This window comes from Pteronotus mesoamericanus, unplaced genomic scaffold (genome assembly GCF_021234165.1).
Source record: "Pteronotus mesoamericanus isolate MK-2021 breed Mesoamerican mustached bat unplaced genomic scaffold, CSHL_Meso_final scaffold_85, whole genome shotgun sequence".
Taxonomy (NCBI): Eukaryota; Metazoa; Chordata; class Mammalia; order Chiroptera; family Mormoopidae; genus Pteronotus; species Pteronotus mesoamericanus.
In genome coordinates this window covers 14,245,474-14,269,214 of record NW_026555329.1, presented here as the reverse complement: position 1 = coordinate 14,269,214, position 23,741 = coordinate 14,245,474, and the positions used below count along the sequence as shown (strand labels likewise).

Here is a 23,741-nt window from a genome sequence, read left to right as displayed (position 1 = left end):
TTTGTTTGAAAGCTCTTCCACCTTTTGAGTTGATGACATGAAACCTCCTGTCTCTAACTAACCTTATTTGTCTGTCTAACATATGATATTGTAAACTTTATGATGTTGCTCCAGTGATGCTGTCTTTGCCCATCTGCTTTGCTTTCTTAGGACTTGGCCCTTGTGAAACTCAGCCTCTAACATGATAAAACACCTTGACTTGGCTAAGAGTCTGTCGAATAAACAGCTATTATAACAAATATTGAGGTACTCAATTCTCACTTTCCTTTTTTTCTCAATGCAGAACAAATACTGATCACATTTTGCAGTACCATGTTAACTTAAAAACAAGCTGTATTACGATGTGGATGAACCATGAAAACACTACACTAGAAAAACAAACAGACAAAAAACAACAAGAAACTAAGACCACACAGTTTTTATTCCATTTATATGAAATGTTTAGAATAGACAAATCCATAGAGACAGAAATTAGATTAGTGATTGGCAGGGGCCAGGAATAGAAAAAATGAGGAGTTGCTGCAAGTGAGTATGGGAAGTGTTCTTTCTGGCGCGGTGTAAATGTTCTAAAAATAAATGGTGGTGGTTGTACAAATATTGAATATGCTAAAACCCACTAAATTTTACAACATGAAAGGGTGAGTTTTAAGGCATATGAATTATATCTCAATAAAGATAACAGATGAAAATATATTTTCCTGATACTCATTTGTACATTTAAAAGTTTTGTATTATATATATGAAAAACAAATTTTTTAACATTATTCTTTTGTTTAAGAGAAGTTTTTACTCATGTAATACTAGAGTAGCTTCTGACTAAATCCTTGAAGAAAATTCTGTTGTCAATTATGTTTTACATAACATGAAAATTCTGTAGTCATGTTATATTTTACATAATATGAAAAGGGTGATTACCAATAAACCCATTATTAAAAACATTGAAGTGACTTTCAAGGTCCTGGCCATCCAAAGTTGCAGTTAAGAATTCTAATTTGAACCTGATTCCTTTTCCTTTGTAGACATTCTGTTTTTTCTCTATGGCAGCATTTGAGTTTCTCTTGAAGTTCAGAAATTTCAGCTCAACCTTTTCTTACTTCATCAATAGTGTTTTCTCTTGAATATCTCTGAAAATATTAATTATAGCAAGGTCAAATGAGCCATCGACTTTCTGCAAAATATGTCTTCTTAGAGATCACAAATGACAGCTGTTCGGCTAGCTGCTGGCTGTAGCCCTGCTCAATATTTTTCATTTCCCTCCTAATGTTCTATCAAACACTTGTTACCAAAGACTTTCCTTCAACAGGCACCTTATTCCAGGTGATTAACTGTGATAATATCAATAACTATTTTACCATTGATGCCTTCGACTATCAACGTCTTATTTTTCACTGGTAATAACGTTATCACTGTCTTTAGACCAATCCTAAGTCAAATAATAAAACTTAAATACCTGAGGTTTTCTTTCTTTCATGAACACCTTTCTGTGCCAAATACTGTATCAGAAAAGATATTAGTGGAGGAGGTAGAAACCACTCTAGGTAGTTTATTCCGAAAAGAAATTTGGTGCATGCAAAATCTTTGGAAATGCTGGAGGAGTGAAGGTCAGGATACAATGAAACTTTTAGTTTCCAGATTATACAACTGGCTGTGATCTAGAAGTCAGAAAACAAGAGCAGCTATTGTTAACTGACCTTTTCCAGAGCTGCTCTTCCACCATGACTTACACGTTTGAAGGTAGAAGCTAGAAGGTAGATGCTATTCTCATTTACAATGCAGCTTTCTTTGCGGTTGCTACAGCTAAGAAGAGAAGGTCTCTGTCTCCCTTTCACCTTCTAAATCTCATGATGTACATAGGAGACCTGATATATCTGAATCATATAATTGTTCTAAAGGTTTTTAAAATTTTAGTTCTTCCATGTCATTAGTTTTACTAAAATACTTAATGATTCTTCATTGCCTATATGTCTGTATACATAGATTGTGTGGTATTGCTGACCAGAATTTATATGCCTTGCCTAAGTAAGACCTGTTCACCTGGCAGATACGTATGCAAGTTCTGTTTATAGATATCCTTGCTCTGATGGTTGTGTGCGGAAAAAGGAGGATGGTGGTATAGGGAGGGTGCACGTGAGTAGGCTGCCCTTTATGGTTCATGAGTAGTTTGCATGCTGAATCTTCCTATTTCTTGTGGCAATTGATAATCACTGGGCTCACTCCTTCTTTCTCCTATAAACCTGGTGCTCATTCTGGTAAATTTCTGGAGTCAGACTTCCTACTTAGTAGAACTGAACTTGAAGTTTTATTCTGGGGAGAAACACTGTTTTCAGTTCCTCTGAAATCAGAATTGCTATGTGACTTTCCCCTTCTAATGCATTACCCAGCTTGCTGTCCAAGCCTGCCTTTCTAACAGGCCTCATTATCTCCCATCTAAGGGTTATATGGAGAATTTACTAGAAAAATTCATTTATTGTGACTCCTCTCTTTCTCTTGGGTAAGATTTTTAGCTTCTTGGTCTGGTGGGTTTTGTTGGCAATTTGACCCTTTCTCCGTAACTGTCAAAATTAGTAGCCCTCAAAAGTTTGCTGAGGACACTCCTCTCAGGTTTATAGTAGCACTATGGTTTTATGGCTTTATTTCTATTTGTATATTTGTGATTTCAGTGAATTTTGGGGAGGGTAGAAAGGTAATTCAGATGTTTGATTACCCTTTGTGAACCAGACCTATTACCCTTAGACTTATCACAAACTGATTAGCACTTTCCTGATGCTTAAAAATGTTAATCCAGATCTACATCTTCTCTCTCAAACCAGGTAAAACAATTCAAATTTTGTTTCATTTTTTATTTTATTTTCCCCAAGCACCCCATCTCTTTACCTCCAAATGTCTTGGATTCAGTTCCAATTATAAGGAAGAAGGTGTATTAAGTAGGTTTGAAAAAAAATTTGGAATGGACGTTTCTACAGCACAATAGAAAGGTTGGGGGGGGGACACAGCAGTGGCAGTTTGGGTCATATGACTAGCAGCTCATACATATTGGAAGGGTTTACATTTTTAGCAGTATTAAGGAAAACAGAAAGACGAGGTTGCGCTATAACTGTTATGGAGGGATGTCCTGGGGGCATTAGTCCAGCTTTTGAGGAACCTGACTAGTCCTGCTGCCTTAGCCCGGGACATTTGCATATGTCCCTCCCTTGGTCTGGAACACCTTTCTCTCCTTCCCTCCCTTCCCCAGGCCAGTTCAGACACTTTGTGTCTGGATCTAAATATAAGTTTCTCCAGGAAGCCCTCCTGAGTGGCTTCTCTCTCCTGTGTGTGTGTATTTTCTCTCTGGTAGCCCTTTCCACAGCATACAGCAATGGTTTATTGACTTGTTTGTATCCTCGGCTGTATCCTAAACTCTGGAAAAGGAAAAGACAACTGTCTTGCAGAAAGTCCAACCTCTATGTAATCACTTCACAAACTGTGCTTCATGTATATTTACTATTGGGTTGGCCAAAAAGTTCATTAGGTTTTTTCCATAAGATGGCTCTAATAATGCTTAGTAGTTTTTAACTTCACTCAAAACAATTTTGTTGATTGTATTGTGACAGCTGTCATATCAGCGTGCATTTTTAAAAAACATCAAAATTAGTGAATTTTTGTGTAGCCACTTTAATATTGAAGATGGAAGAAAATAAGCAACATTTTGGGCATATTATGTGTTATTATTTCAAGAAAGGTAAAAATGCAACTGAAATGTGAAAAAAGATTTATGCAGTGTATGGAGAAGGCACCGTGACTGGTTGAATGTGTCAAAAGTGTTTGGGGAAGTTTTGCACTGGAGATTTCTCTCTGGAAGATGCTCCACAGTTGGGTGGACCAGTTGAAGTTGATAGCAATCAAACTGAGACACTGAGAGGAATGTAACCATGCAGGAGATAGCCAACGTACTAAAATACCCAAATCAATAAAGTTATTGGTGAAAATGAAAAAATGTCTTATTTTACAGAAAAAAAAAACAACACAAGAACTTTTTGGCCAACCCAGTATTTTTCAAATTTAATGTTATATAATTTAATTCCAGTTTATAAAAGCATTAAACATGTGTCTTCAAAGGGTAAGCTCGACTACATTATATGATTTGATTCCTACACATTTAAAGTCTTTCGTAACAGTGTATTTTCTTATGTTATAAACATTGCCACATTATTAATGTATACTTGTGGAATAAACAAATAAATTGAATCAGCTTCCTGCAAACCTTTCTCTATCCTTGATATACAAACATTTAAAAAAAGTATTAATATTGCTTAGATTCTAACATTTTAACGTTGCTTTAAAAAGTAACTAACTTGTATGTGAATAAGCATGGTGTTTGTAACTGTCAAAGGTGTGGACTCCCAAGAAAGTAGATACCAACACTAAAAAGCTGCTGGTGGCTACCTGGACTCAAATTTAAAGGCAGAGTCAAGCATCCATTTCTAAATAGGGGACTTTCATGCAAACCACACTTCAGGGAGAAGCCTGCACTGACCTGCCTGCCTGCGTTGTGTCCCTGACCTAGGGGCCAGTCCTTATAAAGGAGTTCCTGGAATAGCATTTCAGTCAACAGGACTGAAGTTTTCCCCATCCTATTGGACGTGCACAGCTATATCACCATCAGGATCTTCACTGAGCAATCAGAGAAGCTCTATTTTGACAAATCAGGGCGGTGATTTTTGGATCAAACTGAGAGGATTTGGAGTTCTCACTTGCAAAAGCCCCAGGGGCAGGACTTCTGTCTGTAGAAGTAAGGCCCTCTCTAGCCCTAAAAGTCCACTTTACCTTTCCAGGAAAGACCGAAGGTTGTGTTTCCCTGGCTGGAGCTGAAACACCAAAGATGTCTCACTGGAGTAGAGGGGAGCAGACCAGGAGCAGAGTTGTCTAGCCGGAGAGGGGCCTGGTCCCAGGTGTTGCCTCCCCGCCGTGCCATGCTGCTTCACAATTGAGCTGTATACTAACTACTGCGTTGTTCCGCAGCCATACTAAACTGGAGATTCCTGTTGGCATCGAACTGGCCCCAAAGACCATCCGACATTGACAAAGGACTGCTGTGTCTGGTTGTGCATATTCTCCGGTTGTTATGGGTTTAATAATTCATTTTAATAAATTTTCTAAGTGGATGCAAGGCACAATTTCACATTCCCATGGACACACATTTTGAGTTACACAATATACTTGTGAGAGGGAATATATTCCCCTACGCATATTATCTCTTTCTCTTAACAGAATTAAATACTATGTATATTTTACTTATGTGGCAATGTCTGTTCACAGAACAATCATTGAAACAATAGTTAATATAATTAAATGAATGATTCTCCCTCTGTTAGAGTTGCAATTATCAAAGCAACAACCAAGCAAGATATAAAGCTAGTCTCACATTACCCACTTCCAGGATATAAAAATTTCCCAGGTTCCTAGACATTTTAAAGAATCCAATTTATGGAAGAAGCAGCAGAAGAGATAGTATTACTTATTTTTTTTTGATAGTGACTTAAGTTATCAAACGTCCTTTTATGGAAAATGTATTCTAAGTGAAGACTTAAAATCAGAAACAAAAATTGAGTCCCCTACGGATTTGCACCAACGGCGGAGCCTCAGGGATTTGTGGGCGGAGCCACGTAGAGTCTGGGGAGGTTCTCGGTTCTCGCCGACCACAGTCGGCTCCGCTCGGCTCGCCCTCCGCTCCGTCTCCGCTCGCTCTCGGCTTCCTTTCGGCTCTGTTCGGTTCCTCTCTGGGAGGGAGAGGGGCCGCGAGCCCCGGCGCAGGCGCTCTCGGCTCCTGCTGCACTTAGGGCCCCGCTCTGCCTCGTGTTTTTACTTCCTTCTCTCCCGAGCTGTATCCGGGTCGTTGCTTTCCCTATTGTCTCAGGCAATCGGCTTCGGATTGTGCAAAATCTGTTTTTGTTTTTGTTTTCCCTGTTGCTTTTGGTGCAGGCTAATAAAGTTTTTCTTTTCTTTTTTTTCTTAACAGTTTTAACGGGATATTAACTCCCCAGGCCTGCCGGGTTGGCCACGCTGCCTGGACCGGAGGGCGCCTGTGCCCGGGGAGCGCCGTGGGAAGGGGGCGCGAGCGGCCGGGGCCGGCTCTAAGAAGGCTGGGGGGCGGGCCGGGGGGTGGGGTGCGGGCGGGGACTGAAGGGGTGCACCTGGGATGCCCCGGTCCGCTCGGCGGCACCGCCGATTTTAAATAGCATCTTTCCGATCTGTTTCCGCGGTCTCAGTCCCCGACCTCGGCGCTGCCTGGGCTCTCGCAGCCTCTCTCTAGGTCTCCTCCAAACGACCACCTCACGGATTCCTTAGTAAGTGTCGGAGGCCTCCGCGGGGAGAAAGAATCATGTCAGCCCTTCCAGAAGCCAGAGCCGGTGGGACAGCAGGGAGGGGGCTGGGGCGATCCGTGGACTGTTCCCCTTCACAGTCCGCGGGAATGATCGCGGCTTCTTTTATTCCTTGGGCTTTGCATTTTCTTTCTGTTGATTGTCAGGGTGTCTAAATGAGGGATTACGAGCGAGGCACCGAAACATCACAAAGGTGTGCAGGAGGGTCAGCTTCGATTTCGGCCAGACTGGGTTCGCCTTCGCCGCACCTCGTGGCTGGAGCTGCCCACCTTGCGGCCCGGCCCTCGCGAGCCCGCGTTCTCACCCCTGCCTCCCTCAACACCCTTTGCTGAGAACTGAATTAGATAAAGATTCCCTGCAGGAGGCCTTCCGTACCTTCCTTCAGCACCACAGCCCTCCCCTGTGCTTGGTGTGATTTTGAATGACGCTGTATTTTTTTCCCCCCCTTAACAGTGGATCGCAGCTCCAAGAGGAGGCAGGTGAAGCCTTTGGCAGCTTCTCTGCTAGAAGCTCTCGATTATGATAGTTCAGATGACAGTGATTTTAAAGTTGGAGATGCCTCAGGTAAATGTTTCTCTCTTCCCTTTCTCAGATTTCTGGAGTTGGGTTTATTTTCAGACTTTTTTTTTTTCAAGAGTCGGTTTTGATAAAAATGACAATTTAAAGTTAAAGCACATAAACGTCATTTATTTTGTCCATTTGACTTCCCACATTTCCCTAAGATCCTAACACTAGGTCCTATCGTTACCTCTCTTTCTGTTGATACTTAGATAAGGAGCTGGCAGAGGACTTACTCCAAAGATGCAGAAACATTTTCTCTATTCTTTACCTGAAAATATATTTATGCTTATTTCATGGATGGAGGGGAAAAGTGAGAGATGTCACTGGGTAGAGTGATATCCTGAGAGCAATGAGAGTCATGAACTGCTTGCGAGCAGGAGGAGCAGGGTTCTCTTTCCAGTTCACTTGGCACCTTCGGAGGCGTTTTATTTTTTGTCTGTAGCTCCCATACCAGAATAAAACTGACCAGAGAAAAAAGTTGTGCTTCGTAGTAGCAGCTGGACCTTATGGACTGGGCCTTTCAAAAATCTCTGAGATGTAAAGCATGCATGCTTGCTTTATATTTTGTGATTTTAAAAACAATGAACTTTTTTTAAAAGGTCATATATTCACATTGTACAAAAATTGAAAAACATAGAAAAGTATGGTGTACTTTGTATCTTCTGTTCATTGTAACTCATAGAGAGAGATACATATAAAGTTTTAATTGCAGGAATCTGAGAAATGGATACAAATTATGTTAAAATGTTTTACGTAAAAAATACCAAGATGCACATGAACAATAAAAATTACTTATAATTCTACCCCTTTTGAGTGGAAATTTAAGTAAAGTGAGAAATGAAAGCCCTTCCAATTTCAACCCTTTAAAAAGTTAAAAATATTCTTCCATAGAATTTTCTATGTTCAGTCATCTCTCTCTTTGCTGGCCTTCCTTTCTTTCTCTTTCTTTCTTTCTTTTCCCTGCTAGGGATGATAGGAAGGGATGAAGAGAGTTTGTGTTTCTATTATTACATTTAAGAGCACCAGTGATCAGAATTTGCTCATGATTTACTGAGAACTTTTTGTTCCTATAATCTCATTTAATTTTTAGAGTTACTTCGTGAAGGAGATGTTATTTTACAGATGACAGAGGAACTGAGTTTAGAGAACTTGTATGAGGCCACTCAGGCCATAATGGATCTAATCCATATCTTTTGATTCCAAAATTTACAGTCTTTCCACTGCTTAGATCCTAAAAAGAGATAGGATGTAATCTTACAGTGAAACTGCTTGGATGTTGTGGTGACTAATTGAGGTCACTCTCAGTAATCAAAAGTAAAGTTTATCTTGATTGCTTTTTTCAACCTTTGCTTCTCTGCTCTTTTTATCTTCCATTTAGTTGATTCACTGATGCTTGGTACTTCCAAAGAAGAGAAAGAATGAGAAGGGCAAGGTGTAAAATCCAAACATCCTTTAGTTCTCGTGGTTAAACCTTGGCAGAGAGGAATATTCTTATATTGTTTTGGTTTGTTATGATCCATACTGCAAAGTGTGACAAAAATAGCTTGAGTCTCAGAAATTATGACTTACTTGAATAACTTTATGAGAAAAACTCAAAAGCTTAATTTCTTTAAGTATTCCATAATTATTTTTATGGCAATAAATTCTGATTTTTGTAGATTTTTTTCTTTTTGCTTATTGAGATGGAGTCATTCACAGTGATCACTTTTACAAGGGTTAAGACAATTTAATGGTGCAAACTACTTTCTCAAAATAATTTATGTATCAAGCTAAATAGAGATTCCTGACTTTGTTAAATCTCAGAATTGATGGGAATTATCTATTATTTGTCATCAGTGGTAGGATGAGTTTTGTTAGCTGATAATTTTATTTTAAAAAAATCTAAAGGTGTTCAAAGTCTATATACCTTCTGTTCCCTCATGTCATAACACCTATTTGGCTACATTTGTAATTTACTTTCCTGGCCTCTGCGGGATATTAAATTTGTGAACCCCGGTCAAAATTTATCTGTGTAGTCATTGGTGTTACTGTAAATGAGAGTTTAGTAGAAAATGATTTTCTTTAAAATAGTTCATAGTCAGTAGAAATTGAATGATATTTTCTGCTCTTGGTTAAGGCACATTGGTGTCTCACATAGCTGAGGTGTTGGCTTACTCTTGATTACCAGTGATTCCTGTTTGAATCTTTTCTCTGCCTGAGGTAGTTAGACTTTTACATGAAATAAGACATTAGATTCATCATTGGTTTTCAAACATTTTAACATTGTGGAATCCCAAGCCTACTTATGAATAGGATATTAAACAAAGTGGAAAAATAGTACCTAACCACTGGTTGATCATAGCTTCTTTCAAAACAATTTCTAGAAATTACTCACTGAATGAACTATTGATTTCCTTAGAACTTAATGGCAAAATGTGTAGCTTGATTGGCCTCAATTTTTATCTGGACTCTGTGTATCAGTTTCTTCTGATCTTTATTTTGAAATCTGAAATTATGACACAAAACTTCCTATCTCTGTTGGGCTTTAAGAATAAATATATATAATTCTAGAGACAGAGGTTATATTTAAGACCCTTGCAGATAAACATAATAAACATAATTTTATTCATTTATTTCTCAGATGATAATATTGAAAAGGATGAATGTTGCTCAAAAATTATCTGCCAGAAAGATTGGCAAGTTAATAATTATAAGCCTTGCCCTGGCTAGGTATTTCAGTTGGTTGGAGCATTGTCTCCATCTGCCCAGGTTGCAGGTACAATCCCCAGTCATGGCACATAAAAGAATCAAGCAATAAATACTTAAATAAGTGGAACAGCAAATCAATATTTCTCTGTGTGTGTGTGTGTCTCTCTCTCCTTTCTTCTCTCAAATCAATACATAAAAATTAAAAAAAATAATTATAAGCCTCTAAAATTACAAAATTATGAACTGAAAATAGATTATCTTTTATCTCTAATGTGAAGGTAGAGCTAAATTTCTCACTTTTGACTAAGGAGAGTCAATAAATTAGAAGTTAATAAATACTAAAATGGGGTATAAGTGTATTAGAATTATGGTGATAACCACCAGAAAAACCATATGTGGAAATGTTAGATGAAACCATATAAAATTACCAGTTTTGTAGATATAAAACTGTCATATTGGCAATTTCATGGTTTGACCTAGTTAAAGTGGTTATATTTGAGACTTGGACCTAGGGTTAGGGCTAGGGTAGATTACATTTAGTAATATGCTATATAAATGGAATCTTTTTGAAGAAAAGAACATATATTACTTTTACTAAACATGACAAAATACCAATGCTATGTCCGCCAACCCCATGGCCAAAGTAAGATGGTTAATTTTATATCTTAAGTGATAGTAAGGTTAATTAGGTGAAGTCGTCAGAAAATAATTTAACTGGAAGTGTCAGGCTGAGACTTTGCTTTGGTATTATTTTGTGCTTAATCTGACTTTAGCTTAAGTGAATCAAGATATGTTCATTGACTGTCTGTAGTTTTCTGTAAAGGCACTTCTGGATGTTATGATGAATTCACAAAGAAATAGTGATAATATTAGGATAATTAGATGACATAATGGATAGATGGTATAAAGCATGATTGATCACTTACACAGTTCAGGTTTTTCAAAGGATATGGGACTACTTTAGATTGGATTATCTAGGATGTTTTGTTGGTAACATAAGAGTTAAATCAGAAACAAATCTTGGTGGGGAAACATTAACTGTTAAAAGTGTAGAGGCTGGAAAATGTGGTTTATTAATCCTGGATCATGAAAAAATAAAAGAATAGAATAGATGAGGCTAGGAAAGTAGAATGAGGTCATACTGAGGCCCTGTTTGCTAGACCACAGTTTCTTAATCTCAGCGCTATTGACGTTTTGTGTTGGATAATTCTTTGTTGTGGGTGCCTGTCCTGTGTATTGTAGGATGTTCATGAGCATCTCTGTTTTCTCCTTAGTAAATGCCAGTAGCATCTTCTCTACCTAGCACCCTCTAACCCTGGTCCTTTCATGGCAACCATTGTCTCTAGACAATGCCAACTGTTCACTGTGGGACACAATTCTCATAGCTGGAACTAGAGGGTAGTTGTGTTGACTGATTGGCTTTTTTAAAAGAGCTACACAGGGTTTGTCAAAAATAGTCACAGGATGATAACTGAATAACCAATGGAGTGGTGATCTGCCTTTTGTCTATTGTGTATAGTTATAATGCTAATCATTGGTGGGCTCCATCAGTGACCAGAATAATTAAATAATTAGGTTTGCTGAACAAAGATGATTCTTTATGTTGTAAAACTAACCTAAAACTTTGGTTTAAATGATACTGTTTCATTTTTTTGTTTTTGTTTTGTTTTTGGTTTCATTGTTTGATATATATCATGGGGAGAACTTAAGCATTGAATATTGAGAAGTGGTTCTTGAAAGTTGGATTTTTAATTCTATAACTGTAAAAAAAACTCTGTAACTTTCTATAAGTTGAAATAGCTATTGTTTGGAGAGATTTTGATATAGTGTGTGTTTGAGAAAGGTTACCTTGTGTTTAACTCAATAGGAAGTAAGGAATTCAATTTTAAATATTTTTTCTAGTATAAAAATTTTTATTACAGATTTAGAATTCACTGGTCCTTATGCCTAAGATTAGCAATATTTGAAGTGTTTAGATTATTCTTCTAGTCTGTTCTTTTTTCTTTTAAGGGTGTAAGAGTGATAGAACTGGAATCTGGCAGAGTCTTTGTTTGCATTCTTAGTGATAGGAAACTTTGCAGCCTACAAAAATATAGGTAGCCAAGGATTCTTATTTTCTCATTGCCATTATTCCCAAGCTATGCTTGTAACTAAATGTTTTTATCTCCATCTATGAAGTGCATATGTACCAACAAGAAGTGATGACTAATTAGATGAAGTTATTTTTCAGAGATCAACGAAAAATAAAATTTGACATGTTCTTGATGCCTGTGAGTAGAGTGTGGTTAATAAGTTATATTTGGAGAAGGAAGGGTTGGGTAAGCTACCAGGATTTGGATTTGCGGGAGAATCTCAGTTTTCTAATGACATGTTAACACATGTAAAGCATTTAAACCTTTTAAAATTTGCTTTATATTCAGGCATGATTATAAAATAAAAACAATTAAATTTCCCTCTATTTTGAAAAATAAGTAATGGGTTTGTATTGGCAATACCTACCAAAACAAAATTTTAAAATTCTTGATGTTTAGTAAAACTTACTAATAGCAAAGTTGGATTCTTCTCAGTGTTGATCAGGTACCCACATTTGTGCTACAGTTAATCTTACTTTTGTATCTGTTGTTATGCTTTTATTGGTAAAATAATTAGGAGTACTTTTTAGGTACTTCTAAAAAGGCTTCGAGAAGATTAGTCAAGAAGAGTACCCATTCTCCATCTGCTGGCTCTTTTGCAAGATGCTCCGGTTTTCTTTAGTCAGTGTGCACACAGATTCTTTTTTGCCTTAGAAGTGTTTAGTCAACTCTAATTGTTTAATAATAAAATTGTTCTTATTTAAAAATATCTAGGAATTATTACCAGAGGCAGTTTTTCTTGGTAGGTTGGGTTTAATTGCTGTGAGTAGTATTTAAAAAAAAATCAAAATTTTCTTAATGGTTTGTAGGGCTATTGGACTGAAAGAAGTCATTTATTTGTGAGTGATACTGAGCCCACATACTTTCTGAAATCATAGGTGCTAACAAATCCAGAGGTGTTTTCTAAGTGTAACACAAAGTTACTTGATGGGAAAACCTGACTGGTATTGATAGGAGTCTATTTGTAGTGTTTATTTATCATACTCATAAATATTTGTACATTTTACTGCAGAAATTTATGCAAGATTGTTTAGGATGAGAGTGCTTTTTCACAACAGTCCTGAATAAACTATGAGTACCTGCATGACAATCTAGAGATTGACTATGATTTTTATTAGGTCAGTTGACATCTGCTAAATGTTAGTCTTTTTTTTTTTAAGGTGCTTTAACTAGCAGGATATTTTTAAAATCAGCCATTTGTAAAAGACTTCTGAGCTATTTAAGTACCAGGTACTAACCATAGACAACTTCCTTTTATATTTAATGCTCAATTAACAATACACGCTAAGGCTGGTTGAGTTAACAGGAATTAATATGGTGTGGAAACAGACTTTATCATTTATTATCACCCTTTTCTTGGTTATTGGTGGAAAATATTCATCACCCTACAGATTTTACTATCGATGTTGGCAGCGACCTGACTATGACTGGTTTGTTTCTCATTCTCCTTTTTTTCTCCTCCTTTGTCCCTCTCCCCAGATTTTTAGATTTTTATTTATTTGATCAGGCATAAAGATGATTAGGTTTCTGAGTAGTGTTGGGCTAAGAGGGCCTGGGTTGTGCTAGGCAGGAACAGAAGAAACTTGCTAGAAGGCTTATAGTCCTATGTGAATTCGTTAATGTCCTTAGCCTATCTTTTTAGTGACTGCTATGGATGCTCATTTCCAAGACAGCTTAGTTTTTAAAAACTTGATTAATTTCTTCCATTCTAGGGGATATAGCAGTTATCCCCTAGATAACTTTTTGAAAGTTTAGGTGACTCTTTTATTGATATCCTAATAAGTATCCTAATAAACAGGAAAATTGATAACTTCTCTTACAACTTCCATTTTCTGTGCCATTGCTGTTGTCTCTTCTCATCTGTGTACTTGGTGCTTCTAAAATTGATTGCTTATGTTTGGGATGTGACACAAGTTGACACACATAAATATCTTTGTTTAGTTTTGCTGGTAAAGCAGGAAATGATAAAACAAAAGTTTTTGGGGCTAGGACTTTTGTGTCCTGATTGTGACTCACTGCTTGTAAGTCCATGTAGTTTATGAAAGGAAGATACAAGGGAAGAAAACTTTGGTGTGTATTCTGTTATAATTAAATTAAAATAAAAATCAAGTATCCAATTTAAAAAGAATGATATTTACTTTTAGAAAAAATAAATGCCTCTAGGGTACCAGATATAGCATGTGTTATGACAAAACAGTGCTCCTCTTTTTAAAGCATATTTTAATTTAGAATTACATATATTCATCTTCATTAGTACTATATTGAACTAAAATCATTACACCAACTCCATTGATTTATTATTTAATCAGGTTAGTAATGTCTGCCATCCTTTGACTTAAATTTGTTTATATTGTTTTGCAAGTTACTCACAGATTTTGGTGGTTTCATTTGTGTCAGCGTTGTGTGTGTGTGTGTGTATGTATATACATATGTGTGGTTTTTTTTTCTCATATTTTCAACAGATTCTGAAGGGAGTGGTAATGGAAGTGAAGACCCCTCAAAGGACAGTGGAGAAGGTTCCTGTAGTGATTCTGAAGAAAATATTTTAGAGGAAGAACTGAATGAAGATATAAAAGTAAAAGAAGAACAACTTAAAAATTCTACAGAGGAAGAAATACTGTCATCGGAAAAACAGTTAGTTAAAACGGAAAAGAAGGAAGAAGAAGAAAACGGAGAAAGATCTAGAAAGAAAAAGGAAAAAGAAAAGGAAAAAGAAAAGGAGAAAGAAAAAGAGAAAGAGAGGGAGAGAGAAAAGGAGAAAGAAAAAGCAACAGTATCTGACAATGTGGCTGCTTCTGCTGCTGCCACCACGCCAGCCACAAGTCCTCCTGCTGTTAACACATCTCCTTCAGTCCCCACTACAACCACCACCACAGAGGAGCAAGTCAGTGAGCCAAAAAAGTGGAACCTTCGTCGGAATCGACCCCTTTTGGATTTTGTATCCATGGAGGAACTGAATGACATGGATGACTATGACAGTGAAGATGACAATGATTGGCGACCTACTGTAGTAAAGAGAAAGGGAAGATATGCATCTCAGAAAGAAGGAAGTGATGGAGACAATGAGGATGATGAAGATGAGGGAAGCGGGAGTGATGAGGATGAGAATGATGAAGGCAATGATGAAGATCATAGCAGCCCTGCCAGCGAAGGGGGTTGCAAGAAAAAGAAGAGTAAAGTTCTTAGCAGAAACAGTGCTGATGATGAGGAACTGACCAATGATAGCCTGACATTATCTCAAAGCAAGAGTAATGAGGTAGATCAACCCAATTTTTATGATATCTGTCTGTCTGGGGAAAAGGGAATTCTCTAAACCATTCTACTAATTATATTGAGTGGCTTCCTTGAAATCCTATTTATGACATTGTGGGAGTGAAAGAGCGCCCTAACTGTAGCATTTATTCATTTGACCAACCAACCTTTATTGAGTACCTACTGTTAGTCACCGTTCTCAAGGAGCTCACAATCATCGTTCTCAAGGAGCTCACAGTCTATATATTTAGAGGAATATTTTTATATCCATAGACTTGGGAAATGGTAGGGTTTTTCTTTCCCCATTCTATCCTCTCACCCCATTGTTCATAGGACTGAGTGGTGCTAACTGGATTATGAGAAAGGGCACCTTTCTTTCAACTTAGTTATATTCATATCCACATAAAAGATTAGACTTTTAGAATACTTTTGAGCAGGGCAACAAACAGCTTAATGATTGTCTCAGACTTTTAGAGATTCATTTTCAAGGTTAATTTCTTCACCAGTTGTAGCACCATCATCTGAATAGTCACCAAGTCTTTGCTTTAGATGCATTCGAGTAAGTGCAAACTATATGTTTACATGTATTTAGTGAATAAGTTCTCTCCACAAAGAAATGAAAACAAACATTTCTATCATAAAACAAACATTTCTGTCATAAAACTACAGTAATGACTCAGTTCTTCCACTTGAAGTTCTACTACTGAAAGGTTTATCCATTGGGCCCGAGGTTTATCCATTGGGCCCGAGATGCAACATTCAAGACTCTTCAGCCAAACACATTTGTGTCTTTTTGTCTGTGTGTTTATGTATATGTTTTTCTTCAAAAGAAAGATTGAGTTGTCTTCTCACATGTAGATATATGTTACATCACATGTAGAAGTAGAATAATTAAGTCTGTCATTTTGTTAGCATGTTTATAGTCATAAAAATTCACTTTTTCACTTTATCAAGTACTTATTTTTTTGTTTTTTTCTTCATACCATTGCAATAGGTTAAACTGATAGAAAATTTTTCCTTTTATGCTTTATTAGTTTTTTTACATTCTGCTTACAAATTTTATATAGCAGTGATTATCCATCTTAACTAAGTTTTATTTAAAAATTTGGTGATTTCCTTAATCAAATAATATAGACAGCAGTCTATGAGGGGTTATATGTTAGTAGAGATGAAACAAGGGTTTATATTTTAGATTATAAACATTTTTTTAACTTCTAGTTTGCCCACTTTCATATGAAGAATGTTGCTTGCCTCCACTGCTCTCCTAATTCTTATCTTTAGGTAAAGAAAAATTGTCATTTGGAATATAATATAGTACTTATAATGATATAGCACAAGCAATTCCATATTCTCAATACCAATTTATGGAAATAGAAGTATGGAAAATCTAGTTGTTCTTATTTGATTTTTAGGCATGTATCCAGTTTATTTTATAGCACTTAGTATTACATTTGCATTTACCAAATAATTTTCCCTTTGGCAGCATCACCTCCTTACTTCATTTTTATCAGCCTGACTTTCACAAAAGCAGGCTGGCTGATGATAGAGCCAGGGTGGATTTGAATTACGCTAAGGTATGGGGAACACCTTCATATGTTTAGAAATTTGCCACATAAAATCTGTACATTACCTATTTGTTAATAATCCATAATACATAATTATTGCTTAAGAGATTGTAGACTATTTTTATGATGCATTTAAAGGCCACATGCTCTGTTTAGTTTTTCCTACCAGAAGAGACTTGAGTAAATAATGGTACTTGATATATTTAGGTTAACAGTCCCAAAGGAATGTGATTCCAGAGCATTTCTTGGAAAAGTGCCTTGTTTCTTCTTACTTAGCTAAATCAATTTCTCTTCTGTTATTTTATGTTAATTTTTCTTTTGCTTTACACTATGTAGAAATGTTGAAGAACTTATCAAAAGTTAATTTTCCCTGAATAATATTCTACCTGAATGTTTGATAACTGTTTTCCCCTCAAGACTATTATTGAAATTCTTCAATTTTTAAAACTTTAGTTCTATTTAAATGTTACTCAAATTAGATATTAAATGTTAATAAAAACTAGTCAATTTGACAAATTAGATATTAAATTTTAATAAAAAATGAATTGAGGTTATTATTTAATCTTATATTTTTAAATTTTCTATTCATATGATCTTGGCTTTGTAAAAAGAGGACTAAAGGTAATCCCTGTTGCTTTAGAGCTAATGTTTATATCGTCCTGGCTGTTATAGGTAGTTATACCTTGCCAAGTGTCCATTAGTCAATCTGTATATATTTGAAGTATTGTTTTCCTTTAAGTTTTGCTTTTACTTTAAGTTTTCAAATCCTACTTGGTAGTAGAGATAGCTAAAATGTGGCTTTAGCAGTACATAATAAAATTCTATTTAGTTTATAAGCAAGTACATTTTTTCTTGGCTGTTATGTCAAGTACTTTGTAGGGAAATGATGTTGGATGTTACATAAATGACGCCCAGGAACTTTTGTAATTCTGAAGTTTCTTAGGAGAATTGGATATTTTTTTGAGCAGAGGCCTTTTATAACTATCAGCTCTTAATGGCCTTAACATATTTATCTATGCTGTAGACCTTAAAATATTCTAGAGCAGGGGTTCTCAAACATTTTGTTCTCAGGACATCCTTACACTTTTAAAAGTTACTAAGGATCCAGCCCTAGCCAGGTGGCTCAGTTGGTCAGAGCAGCGTTCCGTGCGCCACAAAGGTTACAAGTTTGATTTCCATTCAGGGCACATAACTAGGTTGCAGGTTTAATCCCCATTTGGGGCTTGTATGGGAGGCAAACAATACCTGTTTTTCTTCCTCTCTCTTTCTTCATTTCTCTCTAAAAATCAATAAACATATCCTCAACTGAGGTTTAAAAAAAATATCGAGATCCCAGTTATATTATGTAGGCTAAATATCAATATTTACCATTTCAAATTAAAACTCTGAAACTTCAAAAATTTGGGCATATGGAGGCATATAAGTTGGCAGATCAATAATGCCATCGCATGTCCTGTAGCTTGTAAAAAACTTTACCTTATACCCATGATAGAGAGAGAAAAAGGCAAATAACCTTAGTATTAGGATGAAAATATCCTTTACTTTGTAGACCTCCCTAAAGGAGAGTTCCCAGACCATATCTTGAGAAGTACTGTTTTAGAATTGAGCATTTTCTGCATATGAGCACTTGGTTTTGTCAATGGTATCATGGCATTTTTGAATCTGGTGCATTTTGCACAATCCTTTCAGAATATGGTTATGTGTCCTTTCAAACTTTTATCTTGAAGCTTTGAGATTCACTAAGGTTATCTTGCCTTTTAGTTTCCTGAAGTAGAAGTAGATTTTTTGGGGAGCGCTGTGTAGTGTTTTCAGAGACTACACATTTCAGGATGTTCCCATTTTCAGGACTTTAAAACTAGAGCTTTGAATTAATATATGACAAAAAGTCATTATAATAGCAATTTTCAGATGGAAGTTTTTTTTTTAAATAAAAGACTCAGTTATATTAAATGGATATTAGTTTCTTCTGATGTGAAGAAATGGCAGTTGTCAACTGATTTGCTAGTTAAAATGTACAAATTTGGCTGAAATTTGTAAATAGCCACTGTGTTTAGGGTTTCTTATTTACAAATCAACTGCCTTTTCACATATTTCAAAATAAAACAGATTTCTCTTAAGTCCAAAAAAATCAATGTATAACACTGTACAAAAATTACTTGAGATTCTTAAGAATTTAAACTTCTCTAAAAATGTAGAGAAAGAACTATGGGTCAAATATCTTGGTATACTAATTTTTTTCCTCTTCTTTGGGTCAATAGATTTCTTCAATTCTGGTTTTACATGAAGTGTGCTGGAATTTCCTTCTATTAAAAATACATTTAACTTAGAATTTTCCCTGTTGTGTACATTATTTATAATTATCTATGGGGCATACACGCATAAATGAACACTAAACATGTTTTAGGGCCATGAAACCTGAGACCATTGGCCAATAATATCATTTTTGGTATAAATTTAAATCCCAAGGGAAAAATGAGATAATTTACTATACTGAATCTATTGTAGTGTCCCATTCATAATCACCATAGATTTATTTAAATTATTCCATAATAGTAAAGTTATATTCTAGGTGGTAACTCTTGTGCCATTCAAAACTGACTTTCCCAATTTCTATTTTTATGTAAAATACTATTTTCAAGTGATATATGGTAGTGAAAATATTAACTGTTTTCTCCAGAAACTTAGAATAGTACAGCTTTAGAAATATGCTAATAAAAATTGATACTAAATTGGCCTTTATATTCTGATTATAAGGGTGCTTAAACACATTCTTGATCTATTAAAGACACTTAGAGCATAGTTTTTTAAGAGAATGTGTCATTTAGCTTATCCCCCTGAAGCACAGCCTGTCAACCATTGGATTGGGTAGTATTACATTTCCAATAAGAGTTTCTAGTGATGGGGAACAGAGAGCCAAAGATAACCAGTTATATCTGTTTTCTCTGCCTCTCAATGGTAATATATATAGAAGCTGGTACAGATATAATATAGCTACTTACTATGGGGTGTTTTTTTTTTTTGAGCAAATTAGAAAAATCACTAAGTAATAGAATTAGAGCTACCAGTTGATGTCAGTTTTTCTGATGCTTAGAAATTTACTTGTTTCCCACATGGATAAACCTATTTCAAGGGGCTCTTTGTTATAATTCCCCAGAGAAATATTGTCAAAGCCTATAAACATGAGTATCAAACTCTGGTTGTTTGTTAGGTCTTTTCCTAGTCTGTGATTTTTTTTTTTTTAAACTTAGATGTAATACTCAAAGAAGAATGTCTTTTTGGAATTAACCATGGGAAAAAGTTACAATAACTATGTCTATGTCCATTGAGGCTTATAAATTTTCTTTTGGGGTTCCAAGGCAGATTCCCCAGTGTAATAAATGGTCCGCTCATGCTTCTCTTTTGAGCCACCTACAAGAAGTACAGAGGAATGGGAATGAATCTTTGCTGAGTGCTTAGTATGTCTCAGAAACTCTTTTTTTTTTTTTTTTAAGATTTTATTTATTTACTTTTAGAGAGAGGGGAAGGGAGGAAGAGAAACATCAATTGTGAGACACACATCAATTGGTTGGTTGCTTTTGCCATGCCCCCAACTAGGGACCTGGATGGCAACCCAGGCATATGCCCTGACTAGGAATTGAACCGGTGACCTTTCAGTGTGCAGGTTGGCACTCAATCCACTCAGCCACACCAGCCAGGGCCCAGGAACATTTTTACATACATTCTGTTGTTAATTCCCACAACAACCCCAAGAGGTAGATATATTTTTATCATCCCTTTTTATAGATGAGAAAACTGCAGCTTCAAGTTTCTACAGTCATTACATGAGAGATGAGAATGAAACCAAAGCACTTTTGACTCTAAATCAAATGCTGTTACATTTGAAATATGGCTAATGGGATGAAAACCTGGGCAGATTTTTGTTTTGCTAACTGTACCAAAGTATTGTGAAACATATGTTTTCTTTTTAGGAAGTTTTTACCTTTATTTGCTTGCCATGTCTAAAGCCCTGAAACAACTTTGCTTTTATAACAAAAGGAAGCAAAGTATAAAATTTAAAGTACTAGAATTCTCAAGGGAAATGTCATACCTCCTTGTTGACTTTTGCATTCTTTTGATTTATTTTACAAATCAACTGAAAGATTAGATGTATTAAACAGAAATATATTGAAAGTGTCATTGTGACATCCAAGTGTCATTCAAATGTCATAAATTGCTATTTTTACCTTACAATATTGGTCAGCGTAAAAGAATACAAAAATATAAAAAAATGAATATGAATATATTTAGTGAATATACAATGTGGAACTAACTTATTAATTTTATTTCTGAATATGGTTAGGTTCTTAAATGAAAATATACAGACTCAAGTGCCAACTTTTATATGTAATACAAATCCCAATCTGTTATATATGACAAAAATCATTGTCTTGTTAACTTATCCTTTAAAGTTTAAATCCATAATGCAGAAGGTTTAAATGAAAAGGAGCAAACTTCCCCTGAAGTTTTATCTTTTTATACTTACCTATTCATCTTTCTTTCTCCTATATTACAATTACCTTGGTGTCTTTACTACCAATTTACACTAGATATTTCTTGACATAAACCCAGTAGAGTGCTCTGACTTCTAGCGACTGGTCGCCCTGGATCCTTTTCTGGATGGTTATCTGTAGCTGTATACACAGATAGACCTAGGTAGGTGCTCATGTAGCTGTCATACAGTAGGTGGATGACCCTGAAACCTCTGAATTCCCCTTATACACTTGAGGATTACAGAGTCTGTAGCTCTGCCATCACAGACATAATTTCTTATATGTTATCCTGAATTGATTTATTCTTGTGTAATATATGTGTGTCTTGTCTTCCCTAGGGAGGATTATAAATTTCCAAAGAGTAGGAGCCTAATGTTTTATATCTTTTAAACCAATGCATAGGATTAATAATTACTTATGAGTTAATTTTTCCTTTTTCCTATTTTAAAAGGTGGGACTATAATTTAGACTGGCAAAACAGATGTAGAGTTGTTAGTTGCATGTTTGCTTTGTCATTTCCTAGAGAAGAGGGTATGTGGGACTTGCAGAGAAGTGAAAAACTGGAGGGCGCTTCTAGGTCCTTGACAAAGAGGCGTACTTGTCAAATGTAGCACACTCTGAAATTACTAAAAGGATGGAGAATGCAGTGTAATTTTGAAAATGCATAAAATAATTTAAAGTGAGAATTTTATTTGTTAAAATTACCTTTTAAATATGTGATTTTCTGGTATATTTTAATATTAGGACTCGCTGATTCTTGAGAAGAGTCAAAACTGGAGTTCTCAAAAAATGGACCATATTCTGATTTGCTGTGTTTGTCTTGGAGATAATAGTGAAGATGCTGATGAAATAATTCAGTGTGACAATTGTGGCATTACAGTCCATGAAGGTAATTTTGCTTTGTCTTTTTCTCCTTTTAGAAATGGCTGATTAAAACTGCATTTAAAAAAGTAAAATCAACTCCTTTCCATTTGTACTATTTTACGATTTTTCTATATTACTTTTTTGAATTATTATTATTGTTTAAGCTGTTATAGTCGTTCCTACTATTCTCCCCTTCCCCTCCCTCTCCCAGCCCTACCCTCTTCCCCCCCTGAGGCAGTCCCCACTTTGTTGTCCATGTCCTCGGACTATGCATAGATGCTCTTTGGTTAATCCCTTCACTATCTTTGATTACGTTCCCACACCTTTTCATCAGTGGTCAGTCTGTTCTATGTATCTAAGCTTCTGTTACTATCTTGTTCATTAGTTTGTATTCATCAGATTCCACACATAAGTGAGATTGTGTGGTATTTTTTCTTTCACTGACTCTTAATTCACTTAGCATGATTTTCTCCAGGTCCATCCATACTGCTGCAAAATGCAAGTTTCTTCTTTATTACTGCTGCATGGTATTCCACTGTGTAAATGTGCCACTGCTTTTTTATCCAACTCATCCACTGCACTGATGGACACTTAGGCTGTTTACAGATCTTGGGTATTATAAATAGCACTGCTTTAAACATAGGGGTGCATGTGTTTTTTTGTATTGGTGTTTTGGGATCTTTGGGGTATAGTCCCAGAAGTGGAATCACTGGGTCAAAAGGGAGTTCATCTTTAATTGTTAAAGGATACTCCATATTGTTTTCCACAATGGCTGCACCAGTCCGCATCCCCACCGACAGTGCACTCATGTTTCCATTGATGTAAGACATACTGAGTCCTTAAAGTATGATGGGTGTTATTTTTCAGATTATGTTAACTTTAAATGTGTTTTTTAAATTTTTAATTTAATTATTGGGATGATACTGGTTGCTATGATTATGTAAGCTTCAGGTGTATAATATTGTAATACATCCTCTGTATTTTGTGTGTTCATCATGCAAAGTGTAGTCTCCTTCTGTCACCATATACTTGACCTTCTTTACCTTCTACAACCTCCCCTCTTAATTCTAAATGTATTTTTAAATAATTAAAATAGAAATCTTATTATGTGGAAGCCACAGTATTTCTTGATGGTCAGTGTTATATTTTTTCTTCATGGCATTATTTATTTCTAGTTTTTAAATGAAATTTAGGTGTAGAAAAAGTCAATATATTAGTCCAGTAGAATGTATTACAGTATTTAAAAAGCTACATTCTAAGTCTAGTGATGTTATATACTTCTTTCATAATTATTTTAAATTTTGAACTTTATAGGAGAATATATAGAAGTCATCTTTTAAAATCTGAAATAGGAGTCACTGTAATACATTGAAAGTATTTTTCCTGATTGTAATTTTCAAACATTTTTTATTTTTATTTTTCACTTAAAATTTTTATTTAATTTCTGAATTACAGAAAAGTTGTAAGAGTAATACAAAGAAGTCCCATATTTTTTTATTCATATATCACAGATGGTAACATTTTGCTATATTTGTTTTATTTATTCACTCATATAACAGTATTTTTCTTGTCCTCTGTGAGAATAAACTGTAGGTATAATGCCTCCGCTATCCCTAAATACCTGTATTTCTTAAGAAAAAGGGCATTCTATTATATACTGGTAACTACATAATTATCAAAGTCAGCAAATTAACACCAATAGAATACTATTATCTAACTTCACCCATTATCCCAATAATGTCAATTCTAGCAAAATGAAATCTAGAATCATTGATTACATCAGTTCTCTTG

At 35.5% G+C, this 23,741-nt stretch overlaps 1 protein-coding gene across 4 annotated transcripts in view; it reads left to right on the top strand.

The window, feature by feature from the left end:
• The first annotated feature begins 6,162 nt into the window (after positions 1-6,162).
• Positions 6,163-23,741, top strand: part of PHF14 (PHD finger protein 14) — a 178,235-nt gene continuing 160,656 nt past the window's right edge. For all 4 annotated transcript variants that reach the window (XM_054564333.1, XM_054564332.1, XM_054564334.1 and 1 more), the window contains exons 1-4: positions 6,163-6,323; positions 6,813-6,923; positions 14,203-14,996; positions 21,831-21,975. In XM_054564333.1, the coding sequence (XP_054420308.1) occupies position 6,323; positions 6,813-6,923; positions 14,203-14,996; positions 21,831-21,975 (1,051 nt within the window). In that variant the 5' untranslated portion in view covers positions 6,163-6,322. The remainder of the gene's footprint in view (positions 6,324-6,812; positions 6,924-14,202; positions 14,997-21,830; positions 21,976-23,741) is intronic.